The 15,825-nt window shown below is 41.4% G+C and overlaps 1 protein-coding gene across 1 annotated transcript in view; it reads right to left on the bottom strand.

Moving 5' to 3' along the window:
- Window positions 1-15,825, bottom strand: part of il1rapl1b (interleukin 1 receptor accessory protein-like 1b) — a 1,317,350-nt gene that overhangs the window by 728,323 nt on the left and 573,202 nt on the right. Inside the window, exon 4 of the mRNA XM_048603178.1 lies at window positions 14,783-15,062. Coding sequence (XP_048459135.1) covers window positions 14,783-15,062 — 280 coding nt within the window. The remainder of the gene's footprint in view (window positions 1-14,782; window positions 15,063-15,825) is intronic.

Here is a 15,825-nt window from a genome sequence, read left to right as displayed (position 1 = left end):
GACTGAACATACCAATAAACACATCATCTTTTGTGTTAATTGTGACTTGAACCAATAGAGTGTCGAGGCCCCCCACCAGCCCCCACATGACCTGTTTCTCACTGACTGTAGTTTGGCTAGGACTCCTTAATGCCACACTCACTTAAATGGTGCCTTAATATCAAGGATAGTCACCCTTAATCTCACATCTGGAGTTCAGCTCCTTTTCCATGTTTGAAAGAAGGCTGCAATTTGGTCAGGAGTTGATTGGTTCTGGCAAAACCCAAAATAAGCATCAGTGAACAGGTTACTCTCGAGCAACCAGGGTTTGATAGCAGTGCCGATAATGCCTTCTATTGCTTTGCTGATGACTGAGAGTCGATTAACGAGGATGTAATTGGCTACATTTGAAGATGAGGCTTTGTCTACACAATGACAAGCCCATTGTCACTTCTACCACGGACAGACACATCTGCAACATGTCTATTGGTAATGATGAAGTTAAGTAGGTTTTTCCCCTTGTAGGTTCCCTCACCATCTGCTGCAGACACAGTCTAGCAGCTACTTCCCCCAGGACTTGACCAGCATGGTCAACTATGTTACTAAGTCAATCCTGGTGATGGACATTCAAGACCCAGAGTACATTCTGTGCCCTTGTCACCCTCAGTGCTTCCTCCAAATGGTGTTCTAAATGCAGGAGTGCTGATTCATCAGACAAGGGAGGTGGTACCTGATAACCAGTAAGAGCTTTTCTTTGTCATTGTTAAGAACTCTCAGGGCAATTTCATCCCTACTGTATACAACTGTGCCACACCTCTGCTGGTTGGACAGAGAATACCCAAGAACGTTGATGGTGGTGTCTAAAACATTGTCTGGAGTGATTCAAAGATGTGGCAAACATTCCAACAGAAGTTTCCAAAGTTCTGTAAATAGTGTATACTAGGAGTATGGGGTTGGAAGATGCATTAGTGGTGTAGTGGGCTTGTGGGTAGCGGATGGAATATGGAAAAAGGCACGTGTGTAACAGAGGACGTTTGGAATGTGCATTTGGGCTGGAGGGGGAATGACATTATTGGAAGGATAATGAAGGGGAAGAAAGGTGGGTGCAACATGAGGGGAATATTAATGGCTATGGAGGATCGGTCAGAGATTAGGCCTGAGGGTCCAAGAACCATGTACAGCATTGCGTGACATATCCAACCTAATCTCACAGAGACAATAATACTGTGGGAATACAATAACTTTACAAAGTTAAGAGCATAAAGTGAGGAAATTAAATCAAAACAGTGTCTAGCACTGACGGAGAAATCCAGCCTCTCAAATCTTAAGATCTGACTTCTAAGATAACAGCAATAAATTACTATGAATTACTATTCCTATACGAAATTAGACAATACTGCAGAGTATTTGACCATCGTGGACAGTGCAGAAAAATTTATTTTATTCTTACCCCTCATCCACTTTATAACCATAACGGCATTAAAACATCCTTTGTACAAAGAATAAAAAGCCATCTGTGCAAAACACATGCTTCTTACATATTAAGCAGATATTGCTTATGTTGTAAAGTGGAAGTTGAACCCCCCTCTAAAACCGAAACACCCAGGTAGGAATGCCTTGCCCTATAATCTGTTAAAAGGGGTGTGAGAAAGGGTGTAATCCACTTTTTCAGCAACTTCTAGAGGTTAAGTAAAATAAACATCTGACACTCACTTTATAATCATCAAGTAACTTATTTATCTAACTCTAACAGTAAACAAATTAACTAGACTATTTAAAACTGAATAAACCCCTAACTACTAACTATTGCCAAATAAAGCAAGATTCTAATGGTATGCTGTTCCAATAAATACACATCCTACTTATATAAAATAAAAATAATAAAAACACAATTTAGCCTCTTGAAATTACAGCCAAGTTGTGACTTCCGAAACGTTTTGTGCCTTCTCGGTCGAATGTTCTGTCAGGAACACTTTTTCCATTGAATTTTTCCATCAGGAATATTAACTAGATGTGATGTAGATACCTTTGACTTAGATGGTGCTTTCTCTAAAGCTTAGACATGACTGAGAGAGCAATTGATTCCCTCTTGAGAGCTGAGAGCTGTTAACTCTTGCAGATGGCAGTTTTCTGTCCTGTCTTTGCCCAACTGCACCTTCTTTTATATCCTTGATGACACATCAATATTCCTTACAATAGGATTGTTCCTATGTTGTTAAATCCATCAGATTTAAATTTAATTAGTTTTTGACATCTGTGAGCTGGTTCATATTAATTGGCTAAATTCAAAACTTGTCGTCTTGATAACAAAACAAAGCTGCCGCTTGGCCTGCTGAAGGTACAGCCTTCTGATACAAATGTTTCAATTCAGGAGCTCTGTGCACTTGCAAACCCACAAGCTACTGCCCACAGACTTCCTTTCTGAATCTCTAAGCATTGAAAAAGCACGTCATCTTTTAAAGGGACCACACACTGCTATACCCGCACCCCGCACCCCCCCCAACATTTTACAAACACCAATATTTTAGAAACACCAAATTCTAACGTCCTGCCTCCGAGTCCACAAATACTCTACCCAACCTCGAAACACTTATGTCAACTAAAATTGAATAATATTCAAAAGTACAATGAACCCAATAAAGATTACTAATTAAGAAAACTGCTTATTCAAAGTATACTTGCTGCATCAGATGAAAACAAATGTGACCAGGATTAAGTACATAAGGTCATTCAAATTTCATACATAAATAAGAATTGGTGGAACGCATACGTAGAATTTAGACTGTTTATCCATGAACGTAACCACCATCTTCAGATGTCACATCCCTCCTGCTACACCATTAAACTCACAGGCTGCCTCAATGCACCACACCTCCATTGCTTTCCTAACAATAACCAAAGCTCATACTTCACACAGGTTAATTTCATGCTTACGCACTAAGAAGATCAGAAACAGGAGCATGAATATTCCAGTCAACACCTAAGTCCACTCATGGTCCATCTTCCACCTCAACACTATTGTCCGACACTACCCCCTGATGTTTTTAATATATAGAAATCTATCAATCTCAGTACGGAACACACAATCATTGAGCATCCACAGCCCTCTGGAGCTGAGAATTCCAAAAGAATAACCATCCTTACTGAAGGAATTCCTCATGCACTCAGTCCTAAGTGTCCTGTCCTTTTATCTGATATAGTGGTCCCTCATCTTAGATGTCCAGCCCAGAGGAACATCCTTCTTGCATCTACCCTCTTGAATCCTCTCAGAACTAGATGTGTTTGGATGAGATTATCTCTCATTCTTTCGAACTCCAGAAAAGAAAGACCCAGTTTATTTAATCTTTCCTCACAGGTTAGTTACTCCATTACAGGAATTAACTTGGTGAACCTTCATTATATTTCTTCTCCAACTAGTACATCATTCTTTAAACAAAATACTTCAAGTGTTGTTTCAGAAAAGCTCTATATATTTGCACTACAACATCTTTGCTCCTATACTGAAATCATCTTGTACCAAAGGCTAACATACAATTTTCCTTTTTAATTGCTTTTTCTTTTATTAGATAAGACGCGTAAGAAATAGGAACAGGAGAAGGCTGTTTGGCCCCTTCAGCCTGCTCCACCATTCAACAGGATCATGGTTGATCTGACATTCTTCACATCCACTCTTTTACCCTTGCCCCTTAATGTTTGATTCCCCTACTGGTCAAGAATCTATCTATCCCAGCCTTAGATATACACAAGGGATCTCCCTCCACAGCTCTCTGTGGTCAAGAGTTCCCAAATATTCTCAACCCTCTAACAGAAGAAATTCCTCCTCTTCTCAGTCTTAAATTAGTGCATTTTAATTCTGAAACTATGCCCTTTGGTCCTAGACTCCCCATGCATTTATCCTGTCAAGCTGTTTAAGAATCCAATTTGTTTCAATCAGATCACCTCTCATTCTTCTAAACGCTAGTGAATAGAGTCCTAAGCTGATTAGCCTTTGCTCATAATAATTCCTCCATACCAAAGATGATTCTTGTTAACCTTCTCTGAACTGTCTCAATGAAATATCTTTCCTGAAATAACAGGGCCAAAACTGCTCATAGTACTTCAGATGTGGTTTCACTAGCACCTTGTAAAGTTGCAGTTAGACATCTGTAAACTTATACTCCAAATCTCTCAAATTGCACAAGGACAATCCCCATCCCATTGTGTTACAAATTTCTGCAGTTTCTCGCCATTTAAATAATATTCTGTTCTTTCATTCTCCCTTCCAAAATGAAAAACTCAGCATTTTCCACACGATACTCCATTTACCAACATTTCGCCCACTTACTTAATCTATCAATGTCTCTCTATAAACTGCTGGTATCCCTCTCACAACCTGCCTTTCCACATATTTTTATGTCATCTGTAAATTTGGCTACTGTACATCCACTTCCTTCCTCCAAGTCATTAATCTATATTGTAATTTACTGCAGTCCCAGCATTGATCCCTGTGGAACCTCACAGGTCGCTAAACTGTAAAAGAAACTCTTATCCCCCATTCGCTGTTTCCTGACCAGGACCCAATTCTGCATCTATGCTAATATACTACCTCCAACACACCATGGGCCCTTAGTTTATATTTAGCCTTTTGTGAAGCAACTTGTCAAATGCCTTCAGGAAGTCGAAATACAACACACCTCCTGGATCACTTCTATCCATGCTGGTTGAGATTTCCTTGAAAATCCCAAATAAAATATTGACATCTGTCTGTTGACGAAACATAAAAAATATAAAACATAGGCACTTCGTTAGCCTGGAGCAGTGTTTTTAGAGCAGAAGGACTGGGCTATTTTCTGGGTCCGTCGATAGTTAAGGTGCAAAGATGGCCTTTAGTCGAATGATGTGCTCTTCCTGTAGGATGTGGGAAATTAGAGAGAGTTTCCATGTTACTGATGATTATGTCTACAGGAAGTGTGTTTGGTTGTAAATCCTATCAGGTCACATGGATTGGATTGAGCAGCAGTTAGAGGCAATGAGGAATTTACAGGATCTAGGGGGTGTGACGGATGGTAGTTGTAGGAAGGGAGAAAAACCGCAGATACAGTCAGACAGATGGGTTACCGCCAAGAAAGGTAGGAGAGGGAGCTAGGTACTGCAGGAGTCTCCTGTGGCTATTGCCATCTGTTTTGGAAAATGTTGGGGGTGAGGGACTCTCAGGGGAAGGTAGCACTGACAGCCAGCTTTCTGGTACCGACACTAGCTCTAATGTAGCGAGGGGTACACCAGGTTCCAAGCAATCGATTGTGATGGGGGACTAATTGGTCACAGACACAGACAGATGTTTCTGTGCCCGACAACAAGGCATCAGAATGGTCTGATGCCTCTCTGGTGTCAGGATTAAGGATATCTCAGAGAGGGTGCAGAATATGCTCAAAGGGGAGAGGGACTAGCAGGAGGTCATTGTACACATTGGAACTAATGACATAGGAAGAGAAAAGGACAAGATTCTGAGGAGAAATTATCAGAAGTTAGGCAGGAATTTTAAAAGTAGGTCTGAGGGTAGTAATATCTGGATTACTCCCAGTGCCACAGGCTGGTGAGAGCAGGAATAGGAGTAGATGAATGTGAGGCTGAGGAGCTGGTGCAGGGGAGAAGAATTCATATTTTTGGATCATCGGAATCTCTTCTGGGGTAGAAGTGACCTGTATAAGAAGGACGGATTGCACCTAAATTGGAAGGGCGCTAATATACTGGTGGGGAGATTTGCTAGAGCTGCTCAGGAGGATTTAAACTACTAAGGTTGGGGGGGTGGGTACCCTGGGACATGGTGAGAAAAGAGATCAGTTTTGAGACTGGTGCAGTTGGGAAAAGGAACAAGTAAAACAGTCTGGACAAGCACAAACAAAGCAGAGAACAAGGTAAGACTGATAAACTGCATTTATTTCAATGCAAGAGGCCTAACAGATAAGGCAGATGAACTCAGGGCATGCTTGGGAACATGGGACTAGGAATATCATAGTGATTACAGAGACATGGCTCAGGGATAGACATGACTGGCAGCTTAATGTTCCAGGGTATAGATGCAATAGGAAGGATATGAAGGGGGACAAGAGAGGAGAGGCAGTGGCATTTTTGATTAGGGATAACATTACGGTTGTACTTAGGGATGATATTGCTGGGAATACTTCCAGGAAAAATTATTTGGGCAGAACTGAAAAATAAGAAAGGGATGATCACGTTTTTGGGATTGTGGCCCAATAGAGCCCCCAGTAGTCAGCAGAAATTGAGAAATAAATTAGTAAGAAGATCTCAGTAACCTGTAAGAATACTAAGGTTGGAATAGTAATGAATTTAAACTTTCCAAACGTAGACTGGGACTGCCATAGTGTTAACGACTTAAATGGAGAGAAATGTGTTAAGTGTTTACAAGAAAATTTTCTGATTCAATACATGGATGTACATACTCGAGAAGGTGCAAAATTTGATCTACTCTTGGGAAATAAGTCAGTGCAGGTGACTGAGGTGTCAGTGGGGGAGCACTTTGGGGCCAATGACCATAATTCTATTAGTTTTAAAATAGTGATGGAAAAGGATAGGCCGCATCTAAAAGTTAAAGTTCTAAATTGGAGGAAGGCCAATTTTGATGGTATTAGGCAAGAACTTTCACAAATTGATTGGGGGCAGATGTTTGCAGGTAAAGGGACGGCTGGAAAATGGGAAGCCTTCAAAAATTAGATAATGGGAGTCCAGGGACAGTATGTTCCTGTTAGGGTGAAGGACAAGGCTGGTGGGTGTAAGGAACGCTGGATGACGAGAGAAATTGAGGTTTTGGGCAAAAAAAAAGAAGGAAGCAGGGATTGAGTGATTCCCTAGAAGAATATAAAGGCGATAGAAGTACACTTAAGAGGGAAATCAGGAAGGCAAAAATGAGAGATGAGATAGCTTTTACAAATAGAGCTAAGGAGAATCCAAAGTGATTCTACAAATACATTAAGGACAAAAGAGTAACTAGGGAGAGAATACAGCCCCTTAAAGATCAGCAAGGCCATCTACGTGTGGAACCACAAGAGACACTAAATGAGTATTTTGCAGCAGTGTTTACTGTGGAGAAGGATATGGAAGGTAGAGAACCTGGGGAAATAAACAGCAATATCTGGAAAAATGTGCATATTACAGAGGACGTGGTGCTGGACATCTTAAACTGCGTAAAGGTGGATAAATCCCCAGGACTTGATCAGGTGTACCCTAGGGCTCTGTAGGAAGCTAGGGAAGTGATTGCTGGGCCCCTTGCTAAGATATTCGTATCATCAAAAGCCACAGGTGAGGAGGTTAAATACCGTGGTACCACTATTTAAGAAAGGTGGTAAGGGAAAGCCAGGGGTCCACAGGCCAGTGAGCCTGACATCAGTAGTGGGCAAGTTGTTGGATGGGATCCTGAGGGACAGGGTTTATATGTATTTGAAAAGGCAAGGACTGATAAGAGATAGTCAACATGGTTTTGTGTGTGGGAAATCAAGTCTCTAACTTGATTGAGTTTTTGTGAAGTAGTAATGAAGAAGATTGATGAAGACAGAACAGTGAACATTGATCTATATGGACTTCAGTAAGGTGTTGGACAAGGTTCCTCATGGCAGACTGGTTAGCTAGGTTAGATCACATGGACTACAGGGAGAACTAGTCATCTGGATACAGAACTGGCTTGAAGGTAGAAGACAGAGGATGGTGTTGGAGGGTTGCTTTTTTGACTGGAGGCCTATGAGAGACAGTGTACCACAAGGATCAATACTGGGTCCACTGCTTTTCATCATTTATATAAATGATTTGGATGTGAACATAGGAGGTACGGTTAGTAAGTTTGCAGATGGCACCAAAATTGGAGGTGAAGTGCACAGGGAAGAAGGTTACCTGAGAGTACAACAAGATCTTGATCAGATGGTCCAATGGGCCGAGGAGTGGCAGATGGAGTTTAATTTAAATAAATGTGAGGTGCGGCATTTTGGAAAGGCAAATCAGGGCAGCACATGTACACATTATGATAGGTTCTGGGCAGTGTTACTGAACAAAGAGACCTTGGTGTGCAGGTTCATAGCTCCTTGAAAGTGGAGTTGCAGGTAGACAGGATAGTGAAGGCGGCATTTGGTATGCTTGCCTTTATTGGGCAGTGCATTGAATATAGGAGTTGGGATATCATGTTGCAGCTGTACAGGACATTGATTAGGCCACTTTTCGAATACTGCATGAATTCTGGTCTCCTGCTATAGGGAGGATATTATGAAACTTGAAAGGGTTCAGAAAAGATTTACAAGGATGTTGCCAGGGTTGGAGGGTTTGAGGTCTAGGGAGAGGTTGAATAGGGTGGGGCTATTTTCCGTAGAGAGTTGGAGACTGAGGGGTGACCTTATAGAGGTTTATAACATTATGCGGGGCATGGATAGGGTAAATAGCCAAGGTCCTTCCCTGGGGTGGAGGAGTCCAAAACTAGAGGGCATTGGTTTAAGTTGAGAGGGGAAAAAATTAAGATGGACTTAAGAGGCAACTATTTCACACAGAACTAGTGCGTGTGGAATTGGCTGGTGTGTATGTGGAACAAGCTGCCAGAGGAAGTGGTGGAGGTTGGTACTATTACAAAATTTAAAAGGCATATGGATGGCTATATGAATAGGAAGGACTTAGAAAGACATGGGCTGAATGCTGGCAAATGGGACTAGATTAATTTGAGATATCTGGTCGGCATGGATGATTTGGACGGAAGTGTCTGTTTCCATGTTGTACTCTACAACTCTAATCAGTCAGACACAATTTGTACAGGCCTACAAGCCTCTTTTCCAAATCTCAAAGCTAACACGCACTACCAACTATTCAATCATGATAAGCTCATTACTCAAACAAATTGCATCACTCAATGACACACATTTCTATCTTGCAGGTCAAATGGGGCAGACCTAGAGGCTGGAAACAGGTTTGGCTGTTTGCCCTATTTTAATGGATGATACAACAAGCAACATTTTTAGACTTTGACTGCATGGGCTATAGCCAGCAGCTGTGCTGACACCAATGGTGATGGCATCTTCATGGTAAAATCAAGTTCTCTGATCCCGATTCTGCCTCATCACACGTTATCTTTCCAGTTAAGACCAGTGGATGATGTAATTATGCACATTTTGGTTCCTCTCCTTTCCTTCATCACAACTCTGCACCAATGCCTTCGAGAAACCCAAGAACTGTACTTGGCTAGGCCATCATCAAAATGCAGAAAACATGAATTGAAATCTCATGAGGTCAGTTGCTACCTGGCTGCAGGTATCAGTGCTCAAAGGGTGCACAGAGATTACATTTCAGAGGGCGTGCAGGGTCTCACAGGAATAGAACACTTTCCTCTAACAATTCACTAGGATTGCCCTGCTGGAATTGGGGTGGCTCTATGGGACATGCTATCCACTCTCAGAATGCTAGCTTTTGTGTTTGTACTGTTGCCAGTCTGCCTGCGCCCTTGAAGTTGCTATTCAGACAGCACAGGTTGCGACTGCTCAGACAAGTGTGCTGCAGTCCCAAGCTGGGCCTTCTAGGCCAGAGTGGTACAAGGTCATCCTGCAAAAAAATATCAGCTGCCTCTCCTCTGAAGTCAGAAACCTTCCAACAACCATCTCCAGCCACTGGGATACAAGTTCACAAGAACACGAGACTAAGCAAAGGTAAATGGAAGAAGACACTAAGGGAGTGTGAGTAATCTTTATTTTGCGATTCCTTGCTTTTCTTTTTGCATTGTATCTTAGCAGACATGATTTAAAAAAAAAACGAAAGAACCACAGATGTTGCAAATAAGAAACAAAAACAGCAGGTCTGTGGAGAGAAATCAGAGTTAACATTTTGGGTCGAGTGACCCTTCCTCAGAACTGAGGAAGAGTCGCTTGACCTGAAACGTTAGCTCTGATTTCTCTCCATAGATGCCACAATACCTTTTTTTTTTTGTTTAATTCACTCGTGGAACGTGGGATATGGAACGTGAATGTCACTGGCTGGGCCAGCATTTATTACCCATTCCTGGTTGCCCTTGAGGAGGTGGTGGTGAGCTGCCTTCTTGAACCACTGTGGTGGTATTCAAGCAGGCTGCTTTGTCCTGGATGGCTTTAAGCTTCTTAATGTTGTTGGAGCTACACCCATCTGGGCAAGTTGGGATGTATCCATTACACACCTGACTTGTGCCTTGTAGCTCATGGACAGGCTTTGGAGAGTCAAGAGTTGAGTTACTTGCTGCAGTATTCCTAGCCTTTGATCTACTCTTGTAGTCACTGTGTTGATGTGGCAAGTCCAGTTGAGTTTCCCTGGTTGATGGTAACCCACAGCATATTGATAGTGGAGGATTCAGTGATGGTAACATCATTGAATGTCAAGGGGCAGAAGTTAGGTTGTCTCCTGTTGGAGATGATCGTTGTCTGGTGTTTATGTGGTGTGAATGTTACTTGCCACTTGTCCAGATCTTATTGCACTTGAATAATGGACTGCTTCAGTATCTGAGGAGTTGTGAATGGTACTGAACATCGTATAATTGTCGGTGAACATCCCCACTTCTGATGTTATAACGGAGGAAAGATCATTGATGAAGCAGCTGAAGATGGTTGGGCCTAGATCACTCCCCTGAGGAACTCCTGTGGAGATGCCCTGGAGCTGAGATGACTGACCTCCAACAACCATGACCATCTTCCAATGTACCAGGTATGACTCCAACCAGTGGAAAGTTTGCCCCCCTCATCCATTGATGCCAGCTTTGCTACGGCTCCCTCATGTGACACTTGGTCAAATGCAGCCTTGATGTCAAGGGCTGTCACTCTCACCTCACCTCGAGAATTCAAGACTTTTGTCCATGTTTGAATTAAGGCTGTAATGAAGTCAGGAGCTAAGTGGCCCTGGCAGAACCCAAACTGGGCGACACTGAGCAAGTTATTGCTGAGCAGGTGTTGCTTGATAGCACTGTTTATGACATTGTCCATCACTTTACTGATAATCAAGTATAGGCTGATGGGGCATTAATTGCCTGAGTTGCATCTGTCCTGCTTTTTATGCACAGGACGTACCTGGGCAATTTTCCACATTGTCAGGTGGATGCCAGTGTTGTAACTATACTGAAGAGCTTGGCTAGGGGACCAGCAAGTTGTGGAGCACAAGTTTTTAGTACTGTTGCCAGGATGTTGTCAAGGCTTGTAGCCTTTGCAGTATCTAGTGCCTCCAACCGTTTATCTCATGTGGAGTGAATCAAGTTGGCTGAAGATTGGTATCTGTGATGCTGGGGACCACAGGAGGAGACTGAGACGGGTCATCCACTTTGCATTTTTGGATGAAGATTACTGCGAATGCTTCAGCCTTATCTTTTGCACTGATGTGTTGGGCTCTTCCATCATTAAGGATGGGGATATTTGTGGAGCCTCCTCTCCAGTGAGTGGTTTAATTATCCACCAACAGTCACAAGTGAATGTGGCAGGACTGCAGAGCTTAGATCAGATCCATTGGTTGTGGGATTGTTTAGCTCTGTCTATCACTTGCTGCTTATGTTTTTTGGCATGTAGGAAGTCCTGTTTGGTGGTTTCACCAGGTTGATACCTCATCTTCAGGTATGCCTGGTGCTTCTCCTAGCATGCCCTCCTGCACTCGCCATTGAACCAAGGTTGATGCCCTGGCTTGATGGCAATGGTTCTGTGGGGGATACACTAGGCCATGAGGTTGCAGATTGTGCTGGAGTACAACTCTGTTGCTGTTGATGGCCCACAGTGCCCCATGGATGCCCATTCTTGAGCTTCTATTTGACATCTATCCCATTTAGAATGGTTACATGCCACACAACACGATGGAAGGCATTCTCAAAGTGATGGCAGGACTTCATCTTCACAAGGGCTGTGCAGAGATTAGTCATCGATATTGTTATGTGCAGATGCACCTGCAGCCAACAGATTGATAAGGATGAGGTCAAGTTTGCTTTTCCCTCTTGTTGGTTCCCTCATCACCTGCCGCAGACCCAGTCTAGCAGCTATGTCCTTTAGGACCCGACCAGCTCGATCAGTACTACTGCTGCCAAGCCATTCTTGGTGATGGACAATGAAATCCCCCACCCAGAGTACATTTTGTGCCTTTGCCATCCTCAGTGCTTTCTCTAAGTGTTTTCAGTGTGGAGGAGTGATTCATTAGCCAAGGGAGAACGGTATGTGGTAATCCGCAAGAGATTTCCTTATCCATGTTTAAACTGCTGCCGTGAGACTTCACGGGCTTTGGAACCAATCTTGAGGATTCCCAGGGTAATTCCTTCCTAACTGATTAATTTATTATAGTTTTTCAAGGAAGCTTTAGCCAGAGTGGGTGGAGGGAAACCAGTAATTGTGTTGTATTTGGACTTCCAGTAAACATTGGACAAGGTCTTTCACAAAATATTAAGTCATAAGAGGTGTTGGAGGTAGTAATTTGGTATGGATAGAGAGTTGGCTAATATATAGATTCTTGATTAATAGGGGAATCAAAGGTTACAAGGAACATGCGGGAAAGTGGTCACGAGGAATGTTGGATCAGCAATGATCCTATTCAATTTCAGAGCAGGCTTGAGGGGTTGAATGGTATAATCCTGTTCCTGTTTCATATGGTCTTATGGGTTGAAATCCCACAACATGCTCCTTAATGGCATTGTGTATCTCCCCGCAGCAGTTCAAGGTAGCAGTTAACTATCACTTTCTCAAGAGCAACTAGGGATGAGCAATAAATGGCATGGGTATGCCACATCCCATGAACAAATAAAAAATGTCCTTCAGCTCAAGCTCAAGGAGTTCAGGAATTTTCAAGAAACAACAAACCATTTCTACAATAGCAGCAAGAACCATCAGAAATCAAGCAGCACCTACATGGTAAGTAATTGGTAAGACCTTTTTTTTAAATAGTGCTGGTGAGGTGGGAGTGGGGTCCTTTCTCAGCTGTGTGTTTAAGCAATGGCATGAGCTTGTACACTGAGCTCTAAAATGCTGGCACCAAATCAGCGATACATGCTGAACAAAGCTACAATATTCCTACTCTGCATACTACTGGATGACATTCCTTGAACAGGCTGATGTTCTCACCAAAGCCACTTCTGGTATGGCTCACAATAGAAGAGTTCATACCATTAATGAATGCCATCTTGTAAGCAAAAATGCCAAAAAAAAAATTGGGATTGAACGAAATGAAATTTTGTAGCCAATAAATATGTATTTCCTTAGAAAGTTACATTGAACATTTTTTCAATGAAAGCTCATTTTCCAATTTCATCTACTTCATGATTTCACCTTATTTAAATGTTATTCTGTGGATAGATTGACAATATCACACAAAAAAATCAACATTTCCATTTTGCTTGTGATATCAAAGAGTATCGGGCATATTTTTGGTAATCTTATTTTTCATCTGCAAACAATGATAATACTGTGCTACCACTGGGCAATCATTCTTTCTCTTGTTCAAGCTGCTGTCCATCGTGCTATCAAAGATTGAAAGATGTTTAAGGGATAGATAAACAGGTTTACTAATGGATTTTTCACCTGTGCTTGCTGTGCCATGATAGAAGTGGTTTAATGTCAGTTATTTGTCTTATTGCTGTTAAATAACTTTACAGTTTACCAGTCCATTGGAATTTAATATCGACAGGATGTTTTTTCAGCCATGTAGTCCTGTGGTATATTGAAAGGCTTACACTGGGGGGTATTTATTGTTAATTGTATGATAGCCATGATATTGCCCAACAGGCCATCCATTCACCATTAACAAATGACCACCACAAAACGGAGTAGCTGCTCAGTGAATATTTGAGCTTTGAATTTCATTGCTATGGAAACAAGTTATAAATACCAAACATGAACTATTATAGACTGTCAGACAAAAAATTAACTGAGGTAAAATTGCTGCCGTGTAGTTTGGAATAACCATTCCTTTGACAGGCAATTTAACTGACTTATTTTTCGTCATGTGCACACATTCTTCTTGCCAGTGAAACACTCAAGTGACATTTCGTGAAGTGAGCTACAGCCTTGCAGCACCTTCTGAAGTTGGTCTCTGAAGGCGAGAGGTATTTTCTAATAAATAAAAAAAGTTATCAAAATTTGAAAAGGCATTTGTTACAATGTTATTTGACTGTAAAAAAATAATGCTGTACTTAGCCAGCATTTCAGTTCTTATTGTGTACTGTTCAGATGATAAAAGATAAACTTGGTGGAATTTCACTTTTTACCATGAAACAATTGACACTTTTATTTTACAGACTGCAGGACACAAACACCTTACCTGGTCTTAATATAATCTACATTTTCAAGTCGGCTCTAGTATCTCATTTTAGTAGAGCTATATGTTCAGAATACTAACACACAGGAAAATGGCAGAGTCATTTCCAGCACACATGCCATTCAGCAATTTAATTCCATGCTAGCCACTCCCACTCTTACAGACTACCCCTACAGGCCTGCAAGATTATTTTTTTCAAATGTCAATCCAATTTCCTTTCCATATCATTGACTGTCACCAGCCTCAAGGCAGCAAACATCCAGAAAGTAAACCGATTTAAATTTGGACAGCAGTGGGATTTGAACTTAGACATCTGCAAAGGCTGCAGCCTTAATTCAGGATATTAAACCATCGGGTGACACAACTACTTAAATTCCACTAGTTGCCATGGTAGAATGTGAACTCATGTCACTACAGCATTCATCTCGCCTTCTGGATTACCAGCAACATTTTCATATGCATTTGTCCTCTTAAATACTAACTTATTAATTGCTGCAACATGAGCTTTATTGTTTAAAATCAATTCAGTGAAGAATTATCTTACCTCAACACACAGGAAAACAGTCCACCATCTTGCAATTCTGTGGGACGAAACCAAATGGAGTCCTCTTCTTTACTCATTCTAATTCCATCAAATGGTATTGGCTCTTCAAAGTCCCCATGACCGCTACTTTTATACCACATCAAGCTAAGTCCTGAACTTTGAGCTATGGTGTAGTTGGCCCTGATGTATCCATAAAATAATGCACATTTCACTCGCACTGGTTCCCCCAGAAGAACTTGATATTTCTTGTAGTCCACAGACCAATCTGTACATCCATCAGCTGCAATAAATAATAGAAAACAGATCAAAATATTTGTAACATTGAACATAATTTATTCACTTCAATGTTGAGATGCATTTAACTCTTGTGCATTTTTGCCATGTAGATGAAAATAAATATTCAGTCTACCCGTAACATAATGCATTGATAAAAGAAAGCTACATAGGGATAATGGGTGGCCCTGCTGTTACCAATCACAGGCCACATTTTAGTCAAAGCATCAAAGACACAATAAACTTTTCTTCATCTACTTACAACAGAATAGTCTCTACAAACAGAGAAAGATTAAGAACATAAGTTTGGCAATTTTAAAAAAAAACACTCTTGGATGTATGTTCTACTGGCAAGGCTGCTACTTGTCTCCTCCTTTATTGTCCTACGTTAACAGCTTGCTGGGCCACGTTAGAGGGCAGCTAACAGTTAATCACATTGCCTATGACTGGAATCACATCTCAGCTAAATCTGGTAAGGATGGCAGGCTTTCGTCTCTAAAGGTTAGGATGGAATTTGTTGAGTTTTAAGTAGCTTCTAACAAATAATGCTTCCTGTGAATAATGAATTAAGGTATTTCTTGAGAACAGAGAAAATATATACAGCAACATGATGTAATATATTTTGCTTAGAATCTAATTATGAGTTTTGAATTTTATAATTTATACATATATTGCAAAGTTTCCAATTTAAAGCTGCATGTTCATCTGCTCAATATCAAAAAACATTCAATGGGAAATCTAGGGTCCCTCTGCACAGAATGATTCATACT

Source organism: Rhincodon typus, chromosome 11 (genome assembly GCF_021869965.1).
Source record: "Rhincodon typus isolate 14 chromosome 11, sRhiTyp1.1, whole genome shotgun sequence".
NCBI classification, from domain to species: domain Eukaryota; kingdom Metazoa; phylum Chordata; class Chondrichthyes; order Orectolobiformes; family Rhincodontidae; genus Rhincodon; species Rhincodon typus.
This window is presented reverse-complemented; position numbering and strand designations above follow the sequence as displayed.